Below are 26,237 nucleotides of genomic sequence, written 5' to 3'. Positions count from 1 at the left end.
TATTTCACTTGAACTAAAAGTTGCTCGTGATAAATACATTTACAAGCATATTTGCATGGCATGAACATACAGATGGCATTCAAACAATTATAACGGATTTTGACATTAATCATATACATATATATATACATATATTTATAAATTATTTGTAAGATATTTCAGGATTTGGATGGACGGATTAACATTTAAATAGCATACAAGTGCTATACAATTAATTATATAATATTCAATGTCGCACATATGCGCCGCAGGTCAATTAATTACGCTACACAAAAAGTAGTTCGGAACTGTTTATTATCAGTTTCTTAACTAAAAACAACAACAACAAGAGCTTACAATGCAGATGAGTAAACTAATTACACTACACAAAAAGTAGTTCGGAACTGTTTAACATAAGTTTTTAACTAAAAACAACAACAACTAGAATTCACAATGCAGATGAGTAAGATACAAGCCGAGTGGCGCATAGGTTCAACAAAACCATACATGTCGGTAAAATGTCCATGTTATGCAACGTTGTAGATAGATGTATCCTCTATGCTTACATAGCATTTATCTCATTATTGGAATCTTCATGTCTGATTCATGTATAGTTAACTAAGATACTGACTTTTATAATGTAGCGATACGTAAAATGGACACATTACAAAAACATGTTGCGTTACAATATTACGCAGTTTTGAAACTCGATATAATGACATTTATGCTTTAATAACAACAATAAACGGCTAAAGTCTATAGAACACTAAAAGTAGTTCGGAACTGTTTAACTTCAGTTTGTATAAACATAATTCCACATATATTACATTTATTGGACTAACTATTCATGATCTGGTATCGCTGTTCCACTGCTTCATAAATAAATTTGCATAACATTTCAATTTCATTTTTTTCCTGCTACTATTTAATAATTGTATAAATTTAAACATACTTGGTCTATTTCTGTAATCACTTTTAATATACAATCGTCTTAACCTTTCATATGGTGGACACTTAAAAAAAATGGAATTCATCTTCAGTATCATTTGTATTACTTTCACAAAATCTTTGGTTACGATCTAATCTTTCGCGTGAAAATCTACCTGTTTGTATTCTGAGACTATGTGCTGAGATTCTTATTTTTGTTAATGCTATTCTTAGTTTTCTCGATACTATATTTTCTAAATAAGATTCCAATCCAAAATTAATTTTAACAGATCTATACAATATAAGAACATTATTCGAATCTATACTGGCTCTCCATTCTTGTATATACTCGTCTAATCTTCTCTGTTTAAAAACACTCAAAAATTGACTCTGGTTTACATTTGTAGGATTTAACTAAATATCTAAAAAGCCATATCTTTCAAGTAAGTTTCGTACTTGTGTGAACCAGTTATTGCATCCCTTACGGGCATCTTTTAAACCAGAATCAACTATACACTGGATAATATTATTTGCATTCGTTATTTTTAACCAATATCTAATGATTCGGATGTATCTATTTATATATAGCGGATATCTTCCAAGCTCACCGTACACAGCTACATTACAACTAGACTGTCTTACACCAAGAAGAACTTTACAAAATCTAATATGAATATTTTCTATTTTTTTCGACTGAGAAAAACCCCATATTTCGCTACCATACATAATTGTCGATGCCACAAAGGAATCAAATAGCTGTAACGCCAGTTTTCGTTTTGTATCATATTTCTTTAAATTAGCTATGAGGGTACTAAGAGCTTTTAAACCTTTACCATACAAGGTTTGAGTATTTAAATTAAAATTTCTAGTATAATTAAGTGTAACCCCTAAATAATTAAAGTCATTGACTACCTCTGTAACATTTTCTCCGCATGTCCATTTTTCATCGGCTTTCAGACCACCTCTCTTACGAACAGCAGTTTTGGGCACATTTACCTCCAAACCCCATTTATTACAATATTCGAGTAAAGCAACTTGCAAATATCAGTGTGTAAACATAATAGCTTGCAAATATCAATGTGTAAACATAATAGCTTGCAAATATCAATGTGTAAACATAATAGCTTGCAAATATCAATGTGTGAATATAATAACTTGCAAATATCTATGCATAAGCCTAATATCTTACGTTATGTATCAATATAATATATAAGCATAATTGTTTGCAAATATGTTTTTATTAAATAGTCGTACAGCGTATGATTATATCCACAGGTTCGATGCAACAACTGGTTCATTTGATAAGATGTCAATTTAGAGAGTTTTAAATATGGCACAAGTACCTCAAAATCGAGTTTACCTCTTCCGACTCCAAACATTAATTATAGATGGAGGAACTGCAGTCGTAAGGAATATATTTGATCAGAAGAGAACAAATGTCCCGCTAAATATTCTTCTGAATAATGAAAAGGGAACAATTAATCGTCTGAGGGCAAGTAAAGCAATAACTCAGACACAATTTGATTTGCTGTATCCACAGAGTGGCCAGCTCCCAACTATAGCTGACTTTGATCTCACGCTTGTCATATGTTTGCTACGGAACCTGAAATGTTGCGGTTTAAATAAACATTTTGCATGGAATGTGATACCACAGCCAGGAGACACTTCGCTTGAAGCAGAGCTATGTCGATTGAGAATGTTCAGAAATGAAGTAAGTCTAACTTTTATTACATTGCAAATGAAAGACATAAAATCTATATGGATTTCCATAGAATGCATCCAAGCAAAGTAATAGCAGACTCGGTTTGATTGAGTCTGTTTATGAGATTATGAAAGTTAGTGGAAAGTGCAACACCTCTCAGCCCCCTTGCACCGGCATAAGCGGAACCCTATTACCCAGATATTTAATGGCCTTCATGGTCCCAAAGCACCAGGAAATGTTACAAACTGAATTTCTTATATATCAAATTATATTCAGACTTATTACACCTCACGTAAATAACCAAATAAATGCAAATCTCATGTAGGTGCATTAATATAATAATATTTATTATATCATATTCACAAGTAATTTAAAATATCATGCGCAACAGCTCTATTATGGTTTTCTGTGCATTGATATCCCACACTGATATCCCATTGATGTGCCAAAGTGCTGTTTTGTTTAACAGCGCATGCAATATCAGTTGTCATATATCCCGTTGATACATCCTTTTTTCGAATTGAGTTACATAATACAATGATCAATTAATATTTGCTTTAAAATCGTTAGTCTTATGACATGCGAGATTTTCAAAATGTCAAACAAGACACAATCAAAGACAAAGTAAAAATCTCTAGCAGCAAATTCGCCTACTATTATATATATATATTTTTTTTTCATTATCTTGAAATTTCAATAAACTTTCCGTAGTGTTGAGAAATAGTTGAGAATTGCTGTACTCCTATAGCTTCTGTTCATATACTATTTAATATTCATTTTATAAGACAACTCAATGATATTAAACGTTTGTCTTAGTAAGTTTGAGCAGTGAGATGAACACTATACTTGTCTTCTTCTAGATATCACACATATCCTCGACAACTGGGATACATCTGGCAATATTTAAGCAGAAATGGATGGAGATCGAACAGGTAACTGTAGGAATATATATTACATCTCATTTCTCAAAAGAGCAAATATAGAAGAAAATTTACGAATAAGAATTTAGGTGACCTTAGCCATTAGAAAGCTTTATTAAATCTATCAACTGGCACTAGACCAGAAAGAAAATGCGTTCTGTAAATGCTGGATTTTTATGAATTTGAAACTGACAGTAAAGGTGATAAAAGCTGCAAATACATTGTTTAAACTAAATAATCTGAATTGAAAATTTAATGGCACGGGATCTTTTGATAAGTAAGTATTTACTTATACTATCTTGCACAAACTAAATTAATGGCAATGTTAAAAAACAAGAGTTGCTAGACCTTGATTTAGTAAAGAACTGCCATATTTCATTATGATTCCCACTTAGCTTCGAACTATTAGGTATTGGGCACGTAGGAGAGAAGATAACTGGAGATAGAAATGAATGAGAGGAGAAGCGACATACATTTACAACATCTCTGTTTTTATCATGATTCTAATCATTCAACTGTTTGCACTTAACCTTTCTTTGTTCAGATAATTGTCATTTGAGCTAAAAAAAATTGAGAACAGCTGAAATATTTGAATCAGTTAAAGTTTCAGTCAAAGTGTTATGATTATTATAACCTTATTATCGGGTGTAATAACGTTTTATTTGTGAGGATTTTTTTTTCTACAAATTGTTGGAATTATGCTGAAAATGTTTTTGGATATAAACGCGAATACAATGTGTTAGGATTGGATTTAATTTTGTAAGAAACCTCATAACCAGAATCTATACTGGTTTTATTCAGTGTTATATTTTTTTAACTTGTTTAGTTTCTAGTATTCTACATTGATAATGCATTTTGGTGACTTCTTTGAATACATTTCCTGTCTCAAACGTGATCTTAATTGTAATAAAAAGTGTTTGTGCTGTAAATGAATGTTGGTTACTGATTCTGAAATTATTTTGAACGACGCCATATTTTTTTTTCATTGAGATTGTGCACGTACAATATCGCATAAAGAGTTTTCATTTATATTATTGCACCAATGCTGTTTATACAAAAGCATACGTTTAATTCTTTCTAAACAAAATACATACAGAATGAAAATATTTCATTGTACATTACGTTTTAAATGCAGCCATACAAAATGGTCATTTGATAAAGCGTTGTAATGTTCTCCATTGCTTTGAATGCTGATAAAGCGATGGTATGTGTCATGTAAGGCATGGTCTAATGTTTAATTAATCATATAGCTGTTATTTGCTCTTGGTTTATTAATTAACTGCCATGCCATTTATTTGAGCGTTTGTTCTATATATTGCTAGTAGTGTATAAAATACCGATTTTGAAACAATCTGACCCCATTTGACCTTTAATCATCGGTCCGAACCAACTAATGCCGGACAATTTAAAATCCACAGGTTTTAACTTTACTTTCGTTTTCCCGTATTTTCGGAAAACCCGGTTATAAATAACTGACATATTTACTTTACTTTCGTTTTCTTGTATTTTCGGAAAACCTGGTTATAAATAACTGACATATTTCCTTTACTTTCGTTTTATCGTATTTTCGGATAATCTGGTTATAAATAACTGACGTATTATCTGAAAATGTTATATGGGATTTACGTGATATTTTCTGAAAAATGGTCGTATTTTGCAACACAAACCTAATCGATTAACACCAGAACATTCTTTGCTGACTTATAATACATACAACGATAGAACAGAAACAAGGAAAACGATTATAATGTAAGTACTTTTCAAAACACATTTACGCCACTATGTTCAAGCTTTAGCAGATCTTTGACGGATCTCATTCACTAACTTTAGAAATATTATTTTGTGTTTCTTAGAGATAAATTTATTTTTACCTGCTTATACTTATGTAATTCTTTAGATCGTGTTTCTTTTTAGGGATAAAAATACAACAGCAGACCTGTTAAAAGATTTGACGGAATTAACAACCCATTTAAAAGATAATTACAAAGAAGATTTTGTATGCCAAGAATGGGCTACAAAAATTCAGTTCAAAGTATTACAAGAAATTGGTTGATACATGTAAGCCAACAAAGCGACAAACAAGGATACGTTAAAAGAAAAGCTTAAAAAAGAAATTACGAAATCATTCGGACAAGTTTTCCAACTGTCGAACCTGGTTTTAGTTTATGAATTAATTGAAAACATAAGAATTTATTGAAGTGTGCTTTAAACACTGGAATTTTAATCAAAAATAGGAAATTTAAAATCGAAGAAATATGTACAGAGTTGAATTGGTAACAAAATCAGCTTTTAACATAAAATCTATGTAAGGAAATTCCATGTATAATGTTCACCATTTATTTATAGTAACGTTTACACTGTAAACGCACGTCACTTCCGTTCAAGTATTTTTAACATTAGGGGAAATTTTCCATGTACAATGTTCACATTTATTTATAGAAAACGTTTACACTGTAAAAGCACGTCACTTCCGTATACCATTTTTCAATTTTTTTTTTAAACATTAGTGGAATTTCTATATATCTATACATTTATTTATAGTAACGTTTACACTGTAAACCACGTCATTTCCCCGTTCAAGTTTATTTTTATATATCTATATTTCTATTTATAGTAACGTTTACAGTGTAAACGCACGTCACTTCCGTAACGCTTTTGGGAGTAGAAAGGAATATAACGTTTATGGTACTTTTTTTGTTAGTAGTAAAGAATATTACGTCTTGGTACATTTTAATACATTTTAACTTATTTTTATTAAAATAATTTATAATAGTTTGTTCTTTTTACTCTTTGTTTGTTTACTCTCAGTGTTTTATACAATAAATCATACAACGGAAATTTTATCTTGTAACATTTTAATGAAAAATAAACAATAGTATCCACAAAGTGTACTTGTTTTGTCTTGATATTGTATGTTGTTATACTTGATTCCAGGTATATACTTAATTACTTCTTCCGGCGGAGGAAGTCCAAATGAATCAAAGTACATATTATTTAAGTAACAAACCCAATGTGTTCCAGGTCCAGCAAAGTCATCTAAATTGATTATTCCACACTCGTCCTTTACTTTTATTTTTAGTAAATTATTTCTAATAAATACACCCCTAAAGTTTTTAATTTTTAATTGTATTACCCTTTGTTCAATTTCAAAGTTAGAAATTGGTTTGTTTATAAATTGTATTTTTTTTTACTATAGGAATTCGTCTGTAAGGTCTCCGTTGCGAATAAATCTGAAATACCCTGGCCATGTCCCTTACCACTTAACAAAGTTTAAATCAAAGGTATTCCTAACTAGCAGCCAACATCCCTAAAAACCGCCATTTGTTTCTGTTTTTGTGTTAATTTAATCACTCCCAATCCTACTAGTTGCTTTCTTTGATTGGTGTAAGATATGGCGATATTATATTTCTCTTATCATTAGCTACTGAAATCATACCATTTCCAAGTATTTTTACTAACACCAGTACGTGGCCAGTCCGAAAGGCTCCGATGCCTAGAGGGGCTAATATTTTTGGAACTATTTTCGCTGCCATTGGAAAAAATTTGTTTTTCCTAACAAACCAGCCAAAGCTCCTAAAAATCCACCATTTTGACCTTAAACTGGACATTGTTTTTTTTGAAATTTTTAATTTCTAATCCCTTCTTATTTGCAACAGCTTTTTTAATTTAAATTAATTTGTGTTTTGTTAAAAGTAAAGGGAAGTTTCCATGTAATTGTTCATGTTTTAAAGTATGGGGAAATTCAAATTATTATAAGCTTGTGCTAAAATTTTCTTTTGTCCATCTGTAAGGTTAACTTTATATTCAATATAATTTGATGTCATTATATATAATTTATATTTTATTTTATTTAAAAAATAACAATTCTTTTCCCAAATAGATTTATTTCAACTGTTTTTTTTCAACAATACAATTGCGTAAACACGAATATTAGCTGCTGGGGGAATATTAATTTAGCTGTTAATGTAATATGTTTAGGATCTTCTGTATTACTTCCTTTTTATATTCCAATTTTAAAATGAACAAATCCAAAAAAATTAGAAAAATTTGATCTTTTTAGCAGACTTCCAGTAGTCTTATTATTTTGTTTATAATAATAATTAATTACATCATCATAATTCTTGAAAATACTTGTGTATTCTGTTTCTGGATAAAAAACACCATTACCAACTTCAAGACGACAGGAGCTAAAAGTGCAATTATAATTATTAGCATTACCTTAAATGTATCCACAGGTGTGGGTTATTTCTTGTGAATTATTTTTGTCAGGTCGTTGAAAATAAACAAATACATGTTGTGGTTTTTTATACAAGCTGTTATTCTAAAGGTTATATTATTTTGTTGTGTATCATTGATTGTGTCACCATTTCCCGAAGGTATGACCATCTTGCTTTTGTAAATCTTTCAGAAATTAGATTAAGTCCAAATTCATTGAAATTAACGTGGAACCCACAAAATTAATTTAGTTAAAATTTACTCTACCACATCAGCAGCATTAGCTCTAAAAATTAATTCATCATCATCTGTCACCCTGTAGTGTTATTTAAATTTTTGACTTGGAGGTATATATTAGTTTCTAAACCCTGAAAAAATGAATAATTATTTAATGGAATCTTAGCATTTACCTCATTACCACCTTGGATTAATAACTTCCTAGTAGCAAACCTTTATTATATTCAGCTTGGTCATCCCTACTTTCAGCAACAGCATAGTATCTAAAGAGATAAATTAAATTTGTTCCAGTTGATTCTGCATAATCCTTAGATAGTTCAACTAAATCCTTTACATTTATTACTTTTGATAAATTATTACAATCATAAACAATTTTTCCATTTTGTTTAACCACTAACTGATCAATTAATGAAGCTGCATTATTAATTAAAGCAATTTGATCTCCATCACATAATTATTACCATTAGCAAGCTTATTTACTTTAAAACTTACTTCAAAATAAGCATTAAACCAATCAAAATATACCCTTCTATCATTAATTGTAAAATGATATCCGTTTTCTTGTTGCTTAATATTATTCCCAAGACAGAATTAAAGCTGTATCTAATTGAATAGGAGTTAATTCATATCTTTTCACAATTTTGTTTTGTTCTAAACATTATAATTAAAATTTTAAATTTTATTTTTTATAAATTAATCTTTTAATACGTTTACGTGTCCCAGATCCTGACAATATTCTATTTATTCTCATATGAAATCCTCCTCCTCCTTATTTTTTTTTACTGTTATTCTTTTCTTGAAATTTTCCTTACAATTAAATTACAACTGCCGGGGGCAGGTTTCTTTTTAAATTTTCAAAAAATTTTTTATTAGCAGCTAAATTTCCAACTTCTGTTCCAACCTTTTTTGTTCCACTTTCAAGTGCTGCTTTTCCTGCTGTTTCCAGAGTTTTTTTTTCCAGCTGTGCTAATTGAAGATGCGGCTGAACTTGAAAGCAATTTCGTTAAAGTGTCAAAGATACCTGTTCCGTGTATGATTTCTTTTCCCGTGTGAGCATCAACATAAATAAATATTCCTTTATTTTTGTCATAAATTTTTTGTACATTTATAAAACTAAAATTTTTTAAATTATTTATTTAATTAAAGTTTTAAAACTTAATTTTTAATTAATTTCTTTTAAAATTAGTGTAAAACTTGTTTCAACCTCATTAAAATTAATTATTCAAACCAAATACATCGTAATATATATTCTAATTAAATTTTATAATATATTTATTAATTTCAGAATATCCAACTCTTTGGGGTTTCTTTTGTAAATGGATAACTCTTGTTAAATCTGCAGTATTTAAAAAGCATAAAAAAATATCACTGAAATTACCATCAACAAGTAAATTATCAATAAGAACACAATGAATGTAAATTGTATCCACAGAGTTAGTTATATTTGGTGTTGTATTTTCCCCATTCAGCTTTGTTTACAAATTTTTTCTCAAATCCAAGCAATGTGTGAAAATTTGATTTTTCTAAATCCAACATAAAATTATCTTTAATTGAAAATCAAAATCTTAAAACAACTTAAATAAAATTTCCAAACTTATTGGAGCAATGCCCTGATTTAATCAAATTCATAATCACTATTACTTATTAATGTTTCCCTAATATAATTATTAATATCTGTGTAACTGTAAAACCCATTGTAAATATAATATCTTTCCATTCTTTACCTTTTATGTAACGAATTCTAATATTATCATATCTTTCACAAATTATGCCAAGAGTAGTCCATAGTGTTAATACTACCCAAAACCCAACAACATAATTTTTATTTTTATCTAAAGATAAAGAACGACTAAATCTGATTGTAAAATCACTCGGAGTATTTTTTATTATACTTTAACTGTTTCAGAACTAATACTATTTTTTGTTCCATTTATATATAATTAAAATTTAAATTCAAGAAAAATAATTTTTAAAATAACCTTTCATGTTCTTTTGGTAAAGTGAATTCATTTTTAATAGTTTTTTCAATTATGCTAATACCTTCATTTTTTATTTTCTTCATTATTATTTCCAGCATTAATTGAACCACAAATTAACTCCAACTCATTAACCAATTCTTTTGGATTACATGGACAAACACTAACCTTGTCCTCAATTACTTTTTTAAATTTTCATAATCTTTATTTATAGGTATCCTGATTTTTCTGTTATTCTTTAAATATTTTTCTAGAATGAATTGAATGTTTTTTTATTATTGTTATATCTTTTTATTAATCAAATCAATCAAATCATATCTACTTCTAATCAGTATTAATTACTTCTTTTCCGGGTTATTCTATCTTTAGCAATTAATTTGTTTTGACCATAAAGTTTATTTAAGTTAAAAATTTAAAAACTACCATATTGTCCATTTGGTAAAACTTTATAGGGATTATGATGTTTTATTCCTTGTCCATATTAGAAAAAATACCAAGAATATGATTTAACCGTTTTTGTACTTTAATAATTCCCCTTTGGGGCAGTTTTAATTCTTTTGCTTCTTTTTGCTTATTTGGATCTTTCGATTTTGTTTTTGCTAGTTATTGGACCTTTTTAAATTTTTTAATATCTTCAGTAACCTCATCTACTGTATTTTTTAAGTACGTCTTTATCTATTTTATCTGGATTAGATTCATCTGCAGTAAAAAAGTCAAACATTTCAGACGGTTTGTAATATTTATATTCTTCTAAAACATTATTATCCAGAAAAGCATCTAAATCTACTGTGGGTTTTTTCTTTTTTTTTGGGTCTTGCTCCCATTTCTTCTGATTCTTCAGTTTTTCCCTCATTTTTTTTCTTCCATAATCTTCTAATCTTTTAAGTTCATCTTGGGGGAACCCATCCAGCGGGTCACCCTCCCCAATCTATCGATGAAGCCGATTTTAAAGCTTGTTTTTTTCTTATTTTATTTTCATAATCTGCCAATATTTTTCAAGATTTTTAACACGTTCAGAGGAGTCCGGTAAGGGTGGTACGGTTCTTGGAATACTGTGTAAACCTTAAATATGTTTGTATGTCTTTCATTTCATCACCTAATAACGCAATTGTTGTTTATTCCAGGTAATGTTTTTAACGACTTGATAATTTTTCTTTTTGACTTTCTATTCCTTCATAATTGGGCTTATAAATTTCATGTACATATCCCGATTTGTAGCTTTCTTAATTTTTTTCTCTCTTTATTTCTTCTCTAAGACCTCATCTTTTGCCCGACTAAGTTTTTTCTTATTCTTATTTCATTAAGTTTTGATTGCATTTATATAATAATATAAAATAATGTAAAATAATGTAAGATAATGTAAGATAATGTAAATAATGTATTATTATATATAAATGGAAATTCCAAATTATGATACAAAAAGTGATAAATCTAATAACTTTAAACACATTATCCTTATGGCCAGATTCATTTTTTTAAAATGTTAATATGTGGATCTTCTGGATCTGAAAACAAATACATTAATGCATATACTTCAAAACCTCTTATATATTATGATAAATTATATCTATATGCTAAAAAACTAGAACAATCTAAATATAAAGTTTAATTAACCACTTAGGCCAAATTGCAAAAAAAATTAAAGTAGATCCAAATGAAATACTTGAATATTTCGGCTGATTCCAATCAAATTGAACCTTGTGAGAATCTTGAATCAGAAAAACAAAAAGTAGTAATATTTGATGATTTTTATGTGAAGATAAAAAGGTTCAAAATGAAATAACAAAATACTTTATTCAAGGACGTCACAAAAACTGTTGTGTTATTTATTTAAGTCAGTCTTACATAAAACACCAAAAGATATCCGAATTTACTGTTCACATATATTTTATTTGAAAGTCCAGGTAAACGAGAAAATGATATGATTGTAATGAACAAAAAATTAACCCTAACTCTTTTGCTAATGCAACAAATCAAAAATATGATTTCTATATATTGACAAACCAAGGGAGATTTTTAGAAAAATTTACTGGTAATATATAATGGGAGATTTTAAAAAATATAGAACAAATAAGTGAACCTGACAGTAAAAGTAAAGTTAAATTTGATATATAAGGAAACGGAAAACGTATCTTCACAAAATAAGGGAACTTGATAACACAATGAACAGAGCATTAGATAGGAGGTAATGAAATAATCAACCTAGGAGATCCAGATAAACCCAACGATGCAGTTTCAGAAAGTTTATGTATAAAAAAATTCAAAGTGTAATAGATGACTATAATCTTGAAGATATTAAAAGTATAAAACAGACACTAAAGCACAAATAAAGAAATTGAGAATTAATAAAAGATTTTAAAAAGAATAACGAAGTAATAATTTCACTCCAAGAAAAATTGAAAAAGAAATGGAACTTTTGAAAAAAACATAAAAGAACTTAGAGAGAAATCTGACACAACAATGAGCAAATAATAGAAGTTTTAAGCAAAACATTGCTATAGTTCATGTCAAATAAAAGAACTAAAGGACAGTATGATTAAACATGAAGAACTAAAAAAACAAGATTATTGAAGCTGAGAAAAAATTACAAAATATGTTATCAGTTAGAAAACAAAACAGAAGTAAATAAACTAAATACTGAAATGGTAAAAGGGAATCAAGATTTACTCGATACATTTCAAATAAACTTGCAGAATATAAATCTGAACTGGAAAAGGCAGTTTCACAAAGAGGTGATGATCAAAGACACAGCATTAGATAACCTTAAAAAAGAGGGTCAATTCTAAAATAATGACTTTAAAAACAAATTCGAATTTGGGTTAGTACTGTTGACCAAACCCTCATAATTTTAAAGTATGCAACTTAAGTAATATTACAAAAAAATTACAAGAAGATATTAATGAATTTAATGCTAAAGTTGAAAAACATAAAAATGAACTGGACTTTGTAGTTGAAAAATCAGTTAACAAGGAGAATCAATTACTGCAATGCTAAAGCAATTAACACAATTAATGATCAGCTAGAAAATTTAAGAAACAACTTCGGAACTTGATTAGTACTGTTGACACACGCCACAATTAAAGTACGCGGAATTAAGTACACTACAGAAATGTTAGAAAAAGATATCACGAATTAATAATTAAAATTAAAAAAAAATAAATGATCTGGACTCTTAGTTGAAATATCAGCTAAACAAGAAAATCAATTACGCTAATACCCAAGTAATACTGCTATCCCAAAGAAATTACAAAAGTAAAAAATGCTTTTCTAAAACAAGAAACACAATTAGCTAGAACAAAGGGTGTTGTTTACAATTTATCTGCTTCTGAAGTTGCTACAACAAAACGATTTGATGATTTAGCTGAAATAATTCTTAAACTTAAAAGGAAAGATAGAAAAGATAGAGAAGAATTTTGGGAAAAAAACTAGAGAAAGTAAGACTGAAGTGTTTCTTTTGATATAACAGCGGTTATAATGATGAAATCCAATTGTAGTAGCATATTCATACACAAAATTGAAAAAGTATTTTGGATCGCCACGGTGTCTGGATATATTCATTATATGAATAATATAATTAATAGTGGTGCGGGCTATTTTAGTGCATTTAATTTGGTACTGGAAATATCGTAGATTATACAGATTTTATAAACACAAACCAAGAATATAAACTAGCTGTTCCGGATGTACTATTAAAAAATGTGTCCTCAGTAAAAAAAAAACCGGAATTTATATAATAGATATCAGGTTTTTTATAGTGCTCCCACCAGTCGACAAAATGCAAAATATCACTTTTCTTTTTAGGTTTGGGGGCAAGAGGGTTTTACCAGGTACATTTCCGGGGGGAGTGTAAATATAACACCCAAATCGATGATAGTGGGCCCGAATCGGGCAGTGTATGTATGTAATCAGAAAAAAATTAAAAATTTATTTTAAAAGAAAGGACAATGTTTACATTCATCCTTAGAAAATTCATCATCTACAGAAATACCATTTTCTTATGTCGGATAGTTTTGGGCAAATTCAAAATATTGGAGGAATAATAAATTAAAGAAAGCAAACTTTGGAGAATATATAAATTATAAAGAAAGCAAATTTTGGATTACAACTTAATTAAAACTTTATTTAATTACTGTGTTTTAAATTTTAAATGGAATAATTAATATAATGGGAATATTTAATAATATAAATGAAAAAGTAAATAAAATAGAAAAACAAATAATAAAAAACCTCCATTGTTTCTAACATGTTAATACTCAAGATAAACCGAGTGGATTATTTCAATGGAAAACGTAAATGCTAGTCCTGGTTAAGTTCAAAATGGTAATAATGTAAAAATTTAATTTTAATTGCATTTTTAAATTTTTTCTTGTTGATGCAATTAAATTAGATAAAGGAGAAGCAAATTACAACTAAAAAATAAAAAAACGTAATTCTTCAAAGTTACAATGCAAAAAATAACAGAAAAAATGAAACTATTCTATTAATTATGCTAATAAATTTAAAATAAATGATGTTATTTAATTAATTCTTTAAACGTTATGAATATTTAGTTTAACAATTTTTTGGTTCAAAAATTTAAGAGTTAATTTAAGAATAAGCTAATGTATCAATACCCTTATCAAGAATATATCTTTTATCGTCATAACATGATAAAGATGTTTTATTTATAACATAACTGGAAAGATTGTGTTTATCAGAACGAATAACTTTAAAGGTGTGATTAGTTTTGGGGTTTAATTAAACAAAGTATCTTTGTAATTTTTATGAACTATTGTTTTCTTAACAACAAGTTTTTTAATTCCTTTACATTTTTAACATTTTACTTCGTTTTCTAATAAATATGAAAACATTTTACTTCTTAATCCAACAAATTCAAAAATGGGAATGTCAGCAGCTTCATCTTAAAATATCCAGTTTACTTTTTTATTATTGTCGAATAAAATTTTTAGTTGGGTTTTCGAATCATTAAAATCAAATAAATCTTTGTCCTTATAAAAATCCTCATATGCATCTTTGGTTTTAATTTCATAACATAATGAATCAGTGTCAGTGAATGTAATTTACAATTACCCTCGTACTTTTCCTTAATATAATTATTAATGAAAATCATACATTAAATATTTTGATAAATCTAGAATGCACATTCCAACATAACAAGGGCTGTTTAATAACAAACATTCTTTTATTCATGAATACCAAAAAAATTCTTGTTAAACATCGTTGAACTAACAAATGAAGGTTTGGCTATGTATTTTAATAAAATTTTCATCATGAGTTAATTTAAATTAACCCTCTTGCGTAAATTCTCCATCGTCTTACCGAATACAGAGTTGTTCATTAACTTAAAAAAGTCCTTTTTCAAATGAATTTTTTGCTTTAGATCTTTTTGAGTAATTAAAATCAATATACTTTTTTAACCAAGGAGATGAATCAAAGTTAATATTTTATGTATTTTTGTTACTTTTAACCCTAATTGTTTATATAGTTCAAGATTTTTTAAAAGAACTACATAAAAATTTTGTTTTTTCATTAAAGTTGGAACTAATTTTTTTACATTACTTTTTCCTATTTCAATTTTCTTTAATAGTTTTACTATAGTTAGAAAGCCATTCGTCTGTATTTTAATTTTTCAGGGGCCAAAGGATAATCGTTGTGGGTTTTATGTAATTTTTTTTGGATATTCAAGATCACATTCAACTATAAAGTTACTTTACCTTTTGCAATTAATTTCTTGAATTGTTTTTCGATTTTAAATTTTAAAGTTTCCAGAGGTTTAAAAGGGTTTACACATGGCCCAACCGTAAAGGTTAAATTTGGGGTCGAGGTACATAATGTATTTGCTGTCAAGTTTAGGATCATAATCTTTTATATATTTATTTTTTGCTTTACTGTATCTGTTTGAAAATAAAAATATTCCTCCCTCTCAGTCCCTTTTCAATAAAAAATACATATCAATATCAGTTTTTTAAATCTAACTTAATTCCAGTCATCCCAAGCTAAACCAGGCTACTAAAATAATGACAAGGATCTAATTTGTAGTACTCCAAACAAATTTTCTAAAAAATTTTTGAATACTCACTAAAAGTAATACGTCAGTTTTTAAATATAGATCATGATATTCCTCCCATTGTTTTAATTTTAAATTTATTCCAAAGAAGCTTTGCTTCTTCATATTCGTTGTCAGATATGTGGTTTCATTTAAATTAAAAAACTCATTTTTAGGAGGTAATTTTGTTTCTTTGAATTTTTTTAAATGAATCCATGATCATATGGATAAACACCTTTTGTTTTTATAATTCAATGCAATTTAATTCTTGAGATAAATATTTAAATTCTGGAAAAATTTTTTTAACTAATTATCCAATGATTGAGACATAAACTGGATGAATCAATAAAGACCAAGTCGGGAAAACATAAATGCCATATATCTTTCCATATTGTTAGGGAATAACATTAATTTCTTTTTTGGGAAATTTTCCTATTTGCTGCATAATAAATGACCGTCAAACCTCTTAAAATATGAAAACTAACAGGGAAATTTTGCGTGTTAGTCTAAAATTAATATTACATTCTGAGTGAGCACTTCCTCTGAATTTTCCTGTTATATGACAGTGGTCTCTTACTTTGATTGAATCTTCTATATATTCTTTTTCACAGATATGACAAATTTTTTTTTTTTAAATTCACTTTCAAACTTTTTTAGACATTCTCAAATCTTTGTTAAAATGTTCTTTAAATATTTCTTGCAATATTCCCTTCCCCTCAACATTTTTTCAATAAACTTATAAACTGCATTTGGACCTCTATAAATCGGGTTGGTTTAGTATAACTGTTATCAACAACAAACAACTTTAAACCGTAACCACAATCTATATATTTGATATGGTTTTAGTAAATGAAGATTCAGTTGATGGTAAAGCAGTTAAAACTTTTTTAGTTATTGATTCAAAATCAGCATAAATTACAAAAGGGACTGCTAACCTTTATGATAATTTTTAAAATTTTACTTTACTTCCCCCTTTTGGCATTTTTACACCTTGGGTACCATTAATAGCTAAAAAAATTTGGAATATGTTCATTTAATATTCTTTCTTGATAAAATGTTAAGCAACTTTTACAAAAATATTTTTTTTATGTGGTTTGTTTGTTAGTCATTAATCTAATTTAAAGTCTTTATATCCAAACATAATGTTGACGGTGGCCCGAAAGCTCCCGAACTGCTGTCTACCGGGTCTCTGATGATTTACAGTCATCATCAGTTATTTTTTCATTTTAAAATTTGCAACATGTCACAGTGTTCTTCGTATTGATAATTTTGATAGTACAATGGATAAATTTCCCCCTAGGTTCTTCATAACCAAATATATTAAATGCTAATATCATTTAAAACTTCAATTTTAGGTATTTGATTTAATGTAACAGGAAATTTAATTCCAGTATAAACAAGATCGTTTAAAATGTTTTTTATATTTGAAACTCATAGGGTTTTCTTTAACAGAAAATTTGTAAGCTAAATGACACCACTAAAACATTCGTTATCATCATTCTCTATATTTATTAATCCTTTCATTGGATTTGTAATTGTTTTTGGTAATTCTAAATAACTTGAAGCAGCCAATGGACTATACTTATATCTATTTATATAATGACATCAACTGACTCTATTCTCCACCACTTCCTTTAGAAACCCAAATTTCCAATTCTATTTATTATTTCATCAAAGGCTTGATGTAAAGTGTTTTTTATTTCGTTTGTATTAATTATTTCTAAAGCCTTTGATTGAAAATAAGCTGATTTATATTTGTATCAGTTGCACTCATTTTTACAAAAGTTAATTTTAAAACAACGTTTATTTTTATAACCTTTTAAAGTTTTTAAATTCAGATTTTAGTATTTTATAAGAGTCGTTTATAGTTAAATATAATTGATTCTTTGGATCTTGTCTATATGTAATTTTAATTTCAAATTTCTTATAATATTGATTTTTTGATCTCTCAATTTCCATCTATATATTATATTTAGAAAAAAAAATCACTAAGGAAAAATACAAAAAAGAAGTTAAAAATATTTAAATTTATATCTTTTTCCGCTGGTGTTTGATATTCCACTTTTAACTTGGTTTTTTCCTTTGCAGCACATTGTTATTAATATAATCTGAAAAGTAGATCCCTCGGAAGCACCGAGAACAATGCAAAGAGTGAAAATTGCAGACTCGGTTTGATTGAGTCTGTTCATGAGCAGTAATGGAAAATGCAACACTGCTCACGCCCCCTAGCACCGGCTTAAGCAGTATTCAATCTTCAAATCTATATGAGTTGAAATCAATGATTCCGAAGGACCAGAAAATATAACAACCCTGAATTAATATTAAGGTCTTTGGATGCTGCGTAAGTGCTTCTATATATTTTTTCTTCATTAGTATCCCAATTGGTTGCAATAACTTTTTAGGATTGTTTCGAATATTATTTGGTCTTGGACAATCACATAATCTTTCAGCATTTTCTTCTTCAGTTAATAGACAACCACAGTCCCATTCAAATAAATTATTTTTTAAAAGATAAGGATCTATAACATTTTGTAATTTATCAATGACATGATTTTTATATTCATCGCTAACTATTTGATTTAACCGATATTTAATAACATTTCTTCTTTTAAGAACTTTTTTATATGAATTTTTGTCTTGATTCATTATTTCTCCTAAAGTGCTAGATAATTTTGGCATAATCATTCTATCTACCTTTCTATTAACCATCTATATATAATATACTTATAGAAAAAAATCTTTAAAAACGCACCTAATGAAATTATATTGATTTGAGAAATTTGTTTATATTATCTATATCTTTTGAATAAAATTTTAAAGTCATTTTTTCTAAATTGTTATCAACTGTTAAAATTGTAATACCTTCTTGAGACATTCTGTTTAACCATTCTTCGTGTAATTTTTGTAGTTTTTCTAAATAATCTAAACCAACTCTGTTTTCTTCCGTTCTGTTTCTTTTTTGAAGTCTTTTAAAACATATTTCTGGGTCGGTTTTAACATAAACAAATCCATCAATTGGGTTTTTTCCGTATGGTTTTATAATATGATCAGTTAAGAAAAGATTGTATACTGCCCACTCGGGGTCATTTATAACACCGTTGTCGTGATGTTGTTTTGTAAAAACGTTACTGTTAGTTAAATAACAACGTTAAAGGACAGAAACGCCATCAAACTGTTTAGCAGAAGATAACGTTTTTATATGATTGTTTAAAGTTGTTAGCTGAAAAGGAAATAAATATTTGGAAGGTTCTTGAGCAGCAAGTTCAAAAAGGTTATATGAATTATAATCAGAGTCCATAACATTTTGCCATTCATGAATTGGTTCTGGAATTATATTAAAATTAGGATTATATTCTTTAATAATATCTAAAAACGTACTTTTTCCTGATGCAATATTACCTTCAACTGATATAATTTTTCTCATTTATATAAAATACTTATAGAAAAAATCTTTAATAATCTTTGATAATCTTTAATAAATCTTTAATAATCTTTAATAACCTTTAATACAACTCTTCTTCCTTTTTACTTTTATATCCGTTAAGTTTAAATTCCTTCATGTGCATTTCAAGAGGTGTTGAATAATTTTTTTCTTTCTGCATTTCTAATAGTATTGTAAAAATATCCTGAATAACTTTTTTCTCTTCTTCTTTATTTACTTTTCCAGGATCATTAGGGTCATGAACAGCTAAAGCTGCGATCCGTGCTTTTGTTATTAGTTGTTTTATTTTGTGATGATGTGCTTTTAAAATAAATTTCTTGTCGTCAAGTTTTAGTCTATTAGTAAATATGGTAATTATTGTTGGAACAGCGCCAGCAACTGCTACAAATATAGGAATAGCTGGAACAAGTGCTAATGCAGCTGAGCAACCAAAGATACCTGCTGTAATATATAACCCAGTACTTACTCTCCCACAAAATTTATAACTTTTTCTGTAAGCAGCAGCTAGTTTAGTTAAGTGAATAATTAATTGATCTATTGTTTCTATTCCATTATTATTAGAAATTAGATTTTTATTACTCATTTATATAATTAATATTAATATTTTTCAATTTAAATTTCTTCCAATTCACTAAACGGAACCCAACTATTAAATTTTTCATTGTAGCCTTTCCATTTTACTAAAGCTTGTTTTTTCTTATAGTCTCGTCTAATAACTTTTTCTATTCTAAAAACCTCTTGTGTAGTAGGTAAAAGTTCTTGGTCATAAAATGAACCTTGAATTATTTCATCATTATACGCCCGAAGGGACGTACTATGTTATGACGCTGGTGTCCGTCTGTCCGTCTGTCCGTCCGTCCGTCTGTCCGTCTGTCCGTTAGCAATTTCGTGTCCGCTCTGTAACTCTTGAACCCCTTGAAGGATTTCAAGGAAACTTTACACAAATGTTCACCACACCGAGACGATGTGCAGACCGCATGTTTTGGATGTCTCACTTCAAGGTCAAGGTCACACTTAGGAGTCAAAGGTCATATCAGTTTGTTTCGTGTCCGCTCTATAACTCTTGAACCCCTTGAAGGATTTCAAAGAAACATGACACAAATGTTCACCACACCAAGACGACGTGCAGAGCGCATGTTCCGGATGACTTGCTTCAAGGTCAAGGTCACACTTAGGGGTCAAAAGTCATATCAGTTTGTTTCGTGTCCGCTCTGTAACTCTTGAACTGCTGGAAGGATTTCAAAGAAACTTGGCAGAAATGTTCACCACGTTGTAACGATGTGCAGAGCGCATGTTCCGGTTGACTCGCTTCAAGGTCAAGGTCACACTTAAGGGTCAAAGGTCATATATGACTTTGCTTTGTGTATATTGCTCTGCATTGCAGTGGTCTAATGTTTTTATTTGGCAGATCTCTTTTTTGTACTTACAATAATTTTTTCTTTTGAATTACTTCCCTTTTATGTTACTATAAAAAACTTATTTTGAAACTTTTTTATTATTGGCCGTAGGGAAAAACCGAGACCACTTTTCTGTGGTACAACATGGATGGTACCTCCAATTTTAAGGTGTATTTTTACATACCTATACCTGATAAGGATTTTTTTGTAGACTTTGATTTTTTTTTGTGGACTTAGATTTGTTTTTTGAAGTTTTCCTTTTGTTGTTCCAGTCCTTTGGGGCTACAGCAGTCAAGTTCTTAAAATTTTGCTCCAATCCTATGATGTAAGCCTTCGGGCGTATATTGCCCCGCATGGCGGCGCTCTTGTTTAAATCTTTAATAGTGTATGTTCTGGGATTTGTATTATTAATTTTATAAATTATAAATATTTCCTCTGCCCAGTTTGGCGTATATCCTTTTTCAAAATGTCTTTTAAGTTTGCTTAAGTGAACACGATCACCAATTTTAAATTTTGCTTTACTCTTTGGTGTCTTTAAATTACCATATAAATTGAAGTAAACAGTACCTTTATTTAAGTTTTTATAGCTTCGGTTGGTGTCATTTTTATACTAGAGTATTTGTTTTGTTATATTTATCAACCATTTCCTGCAAATTATCTAAATAAGTATAAGTATTATTTGCTGTAAAATATTTCCACATTATTCTTTTTAAACTTCTATTAAATCTTTCAATAACTACAGCCTTTCCTTCATTAATGTATGGTACATATTAATCTTATATTTATTTAAAATGATTCAAACTTTTTATTATAAAATTCTTTTCCTTCATTACCCATAAATTTGTTGGAATCTTGCAGTCTTCGGGGACTTTCGTCCTGAATTCTATCTTCTGAAACTATTTTTTCAAATGCTTCTGTAACAGATTCTCCAGTTTTATTCTTTAATGGAATAACCAAGCATATTTACTAAATATATCAATAACGGTTAACAAGTACTTTACTCTTTATTGTATTTTGAAAAAAGCTTGCATGTCAACTAAATCAGTGACCAAGTATATCAATATCATTAACTGTCACTCTTCGTTTCCTAAATTTTCTTTTAATTGGTTTGTGTAATTCTTCTGCTAATTCATCGCTCCAGCGGTAGCTTGGTACAGTTATTCCGGGGGTATACTCTCCCCTTTTCCCGTTTTTTGACTTTTGTCTGGGTGTTAAGCCCATAGGGAACTGTTGTTCCTGTCCAGCCCAAGTTTGTATTTCGTTTTTAATTATAGGTTTTACAACTAAATGTTTTGCAATCTTTTCTCCAAATGTTTTAATTTAGTTTTATTTAAGTTGGAAAGCATTTTTTTTGTCGCATGTACCTTTTTTTTTACACCGCTGTCATAGCAAAAGTCATGGTCCATACATACTGCATCCAGTTCGTTGACAGGAGGTCGTTATCTAAAGGATTTCCTGGTCCACAATAATTATATCCTGGGAGTGTTACACCTTTCTTAGGGAATAAAGGTAACATTGCTTTATGAATATCTAAATTACTGCTGTGATAGTTCTTTTAACAAACTTTGATTTCATTTTCCACAAGACGAACAGGTAGCCATTATCATTCTTTTCCCGTTTTTTGCTGTAACATAGTGAGGATTTATATTATCAGTAAATTTTCTTTCTTTCAAACAATATATTTTATTCTGTAAACTCATTATATTATATGTGTTTAAAACTTTTTACTGGGTTTAAACCTGTGGATTTTAAATTGTCCGGCATTAGTTGGTTCGGACCGAGGATTAAAGGTCAAATGGGGTCAGATTGTTTCAAAATCGGTATTTTATACACTACTATTGCTACACGTTTGCATACCAAACTTTACGGTAGATGTTGAAGTGTGGTGTACAAAAGTTAAGACGCTGTGCCCTTGACCTTGACATTATGAGCATTGATATTCAAATAAGCGCTACCCTCTTATATATATTATGAACCCTTTCCAATAATCTGCCATAGCTTAAACCCCATCATTATTTCACTGTAGGTACTCAATCGGCTGAATCTCCTAAATCCTGTTCAAAACCTGCAACAATTTATCCATGGATACAAGTACAGTCCTCTTGATCCAAAGGCTGAGAAAAAGTTACAAACAGAAATACAAAACTGGCGAAACATGGAGAAAGGCTTAGAAACTGAAATACATCTTGTAAAGAAAGACGTATTAGATGTAACAAAGGAGGTTGGAAACGTTAAAAAAGAAGTTGACAGCGTGAAGGAAGATGTTAATATAGTGAAGAAAGATGTAGCAAAAGAGGTTGGCAAAGTAAAAGAAGATGTTGTCGAAGTGAAAAAAGATGTAGCAAAAGAGGTTGGCAAAGTAAAAGAAGATGTTGTCGAAGTGAAAAAAGATGTAGCAAAAGAGGTTGGTAAAGTAAAAGAAGATGTTGTCGAAGTGAAGAAAGATGTAGCAAAAGAGGTTGGCAAAGTAAAAGAAGATGTTGCCGAAGTGAAGAAAGATGTAACAAAAGAGGTTGGCAAAGTAAAAAAAGATGTTGCCGAAGTAAAGAAAGATGTTGACGTAGTGAAGAAAGACGTAGCAAAAGAGGTTGGAAAAGTACAAGAAGATGTTGACGCAGTGAAGGAAAATGTTACGCACCATATGAAGGCTGTAAAAGAAAGGATCGCTCAACTAGAATTTGAAAAGAAATTGCAAGGTAATAATTATTTTAGTAGTTTTATTTCTAAAACTTTTTTTCCAAGCATCTTGCAATGTGAGGTATATTTGAGGGCTCGTTAACGCATTCAAGTCGCCATTTCTTTATCGACAAAACATTAATTATAGTACGTTTTCAATTAATAGAAATACAGGTTCTGACATGAATAGCGTTTAGATTTTTACAGTCGTTGATTGGTTGCAAACATTTTATTAATGCAAAAGAGCTCTTTTTTCACTAGTATTAATGAACATTGCGATATCATTCGCCGCCCTTAAACACTAATGTTACGTAGCGCATAGTCAGCCGGTGAAATTTGGCAAATATGTGTTTAATTGTTTGAGAGTAAACCTAAAATCAGGGTCTTTCTGGTGAATTTTAACGTATTTTTCCTGGCGAACAGAAAAAAAACATGTATCTTTTGGGCACTAACTTTCGGAAGTTGATCACAGCGAAATGAATTGTAGAATAAATTATGCAAAATAAGGCTTTACACTACGATGCTATGAAAATTGGGAAGATTAAGATCATTTAAAATGTTACGTTCACATTGTCTGTTTGTAGGATTTTATATGCAGCCTTTATTGAATCGCGTATGCATTATAAATTTGGGTTTTCAGTTAGTTTTCAATCCATTTTAGCTGTTTCATAAATAGTGAAATCCCAATTTTCCCGGAATCCGGAGATGTTAGTTTTAGCCCTACTAGATACACCATCCATGAAGTGTGAAATTTGAAATTTCTTTCGAAGGAGTGCCGGTTTGCCTTAGCAGACCGCGTGAATTAAATTAAAGGTTGTTGGAAAACGGTGTAAACCCAACACAATTAATGGTTATCAATGCATAAGTGCAAAAACGTATTTATTTCCTGTCTGCACACTTTAAACGTCTAACATTAACTTCACATCTTCTTAACTGTGCATATTTCGACCAACTTAAAAGTCAGAATAAGCCGGGAATATATTTTTTTGAGGGGGCGGAGGCGGGGTTGGGTTACACCCGTTTTCGTAAACATTTTACTTTTCACAAGCACTAACTCTTTCCCCACAGTGACTTGTAACTGGGTCATTGAAAATATTAGTCACGGTTTAGAGTGACTGTGAGTGACTGTCCCGGGGACACCAAACCTAGGGACCGCCCGATTGGCGGGCGAACGCTTCAAACCAGTGTGTCATTCGGTCCGAATGAGGGTGGGGGCAAATTTTTGACTGGATGAGTTAGACAAGAGACTATTTTCTAGGGTCAAGGTATTTGAAGTTTTCAGAACGGGAATTATTCTAAAAACTCTGAATTGCAAAATAATGGTTAAAAATTTTCATTTAAAAGATGAAAGTTAAACATGAATGGCTGTTGTTAAAAACAATCTGTAGCCCGACCTAGTTGTTTTTTTTTATTTTTATTTCTGCGTTTTAAAAAGATATGCTTGTATTATAATTGTATAAAGAAATAGCCATCAATATGATTAAAAAAATGAAGTTATTTAATTAATTATCAAACCGCGAAGTCGTTATCTCTACCTCCCCCCTCCCTTTTATTTATTTATTTATTTATTTATTATTTATTTTTTTTTGATAGTTCATTTTGACTCTGAGCGATTATGTTTCGGGGGGACCCGGGTTCTAAATTTTTGCGTAAAAAGTTTGGAAACGGCACGATCTTTCATTTTTTTTACTTCAGTTCATTCAAATTACCGGTTTTGTTTCAAGCTGAAGTTGAAAATGACAGCGAGGTGAGCGGTTTTATCCAGCTATAATACCCACGTTATTCGAATTTGAAAAAAAAAAATTAAAAAAAATACATACTGATAAAAACGGTGGAAGTTTTTATCTGAGTGTAAGATATTGATACGGTCAAATGACAAAATCTTAGCCATATGTTTACTCTAAATACGTTTAGATGGCGCTGAATTACGCCTTCTTGACCTTAATAGATCTTCATCAAACTTAATCTGAAACATCATTGCAAGGTCTTCTCCCGAGTTAGTGTTCAAATGGTAGGCGCTTAGTCCCTTTTATGTGCTACTACAGTTGAACCTCTCGATAAATCCTCCCTCATTAGTGTATTCAGATGGGTGTGATTCGCCCCTTTCGAGGCCACTAGAGCTAAAAATTGAAAAACCTTCGAACGAGGATTCTCATATACCGCTTCTCGGATCTTCATCAAACTTGGATTGCAGCATCATTATAACGTCTGCTATGTTCTGCCAAATTTGTTCAAATAGGGGCACTTGGCTTATTTTAGTGGCCATTTGAGCTAGGATAAAGATTACTTTTAAATGACTTCAACCCATTACATGATCTTCTTCATTGATATTCATCAAAATTGGTTTTAGTGCATCATTGTAAGGCCCTCTCCTAAAGTTGTTCAATCAGGGTGCTCGGTCATTTTTAGGGCCGCAAAGTTAGAATCAGAAAAGGGTTTTAACCAACTTCTACTCACGAACCCCTTGATTGATCTTCATAAATTTGCTTGTAGCATTATATAGTGGAAACTTTAAAATTTTTCTCGTGTGAAACTGTTGTCCGATTTTAGATAATTTCAAAAAAATGTTCCTTATATGGCCGTCTTCCAAGATTTTTCAAATTAAAAAGGAATTCGTCAAAAACATGGTCACCAGAGGTCATGGTCAGTTTTTCATATATGTATATAGGAGAAACTTTACAAATCTTCTTGTGAGAAACTGTTGGTCCGATTTTAAATTA

The 26,237-nt window shown here is 29.6% G+C and overlaps 1 protein-coding gene across 1 annotated transcript in view; it reads left to right on the top strand.

The window, feature by feature from the left end:
* The window catches only part of LOC123559426 (uncharacterized), a 46,567-nt gene that overhangs the window by 19,429 nt on the left and 901 nt on the right, over positions 1-26,237 (top strand). Inside the window, exons 2-4 of the mRNA XM_053524391.1 lie at positions 2,182-2,617; positions 3,469-3,540; positions 22,868-23,537. Of these exons, the coding sequence (XP_053380366.1) occupies positions 2,237-2,617; positions 3,469-3,540; positions 22,868-23,537 (1,123 nt within the window). The 5' untranslated portion in view covers positions 2,182-2,236. The remainder of the gene's footprint in view (positions 1-2,181; positions 2,618-3,468; positions 3,541-22,867; positions 23,538-26,237) is intronic.

The sequence above is a fragment of the Mercenaria mercenaria genome, chromosome 15 (assembly GCF_021730395.1).
Source record: "Mercenaria mercenaria strain notata chromosome 15, MADL_Memer_1, whole genome shotgun sequence".
Lineage (NCBI taxonomy): Eukaryota > Metazoa > Mollusca > Bivalvia > Venerida > Veneridae > Mercenaria > Mercenaria mercenaria.
The sequence above is the reverse complement of the archived record's forward strand: the minus strand, read 5'-3'. Positions and strand labels throughout refer to the sequence as shown.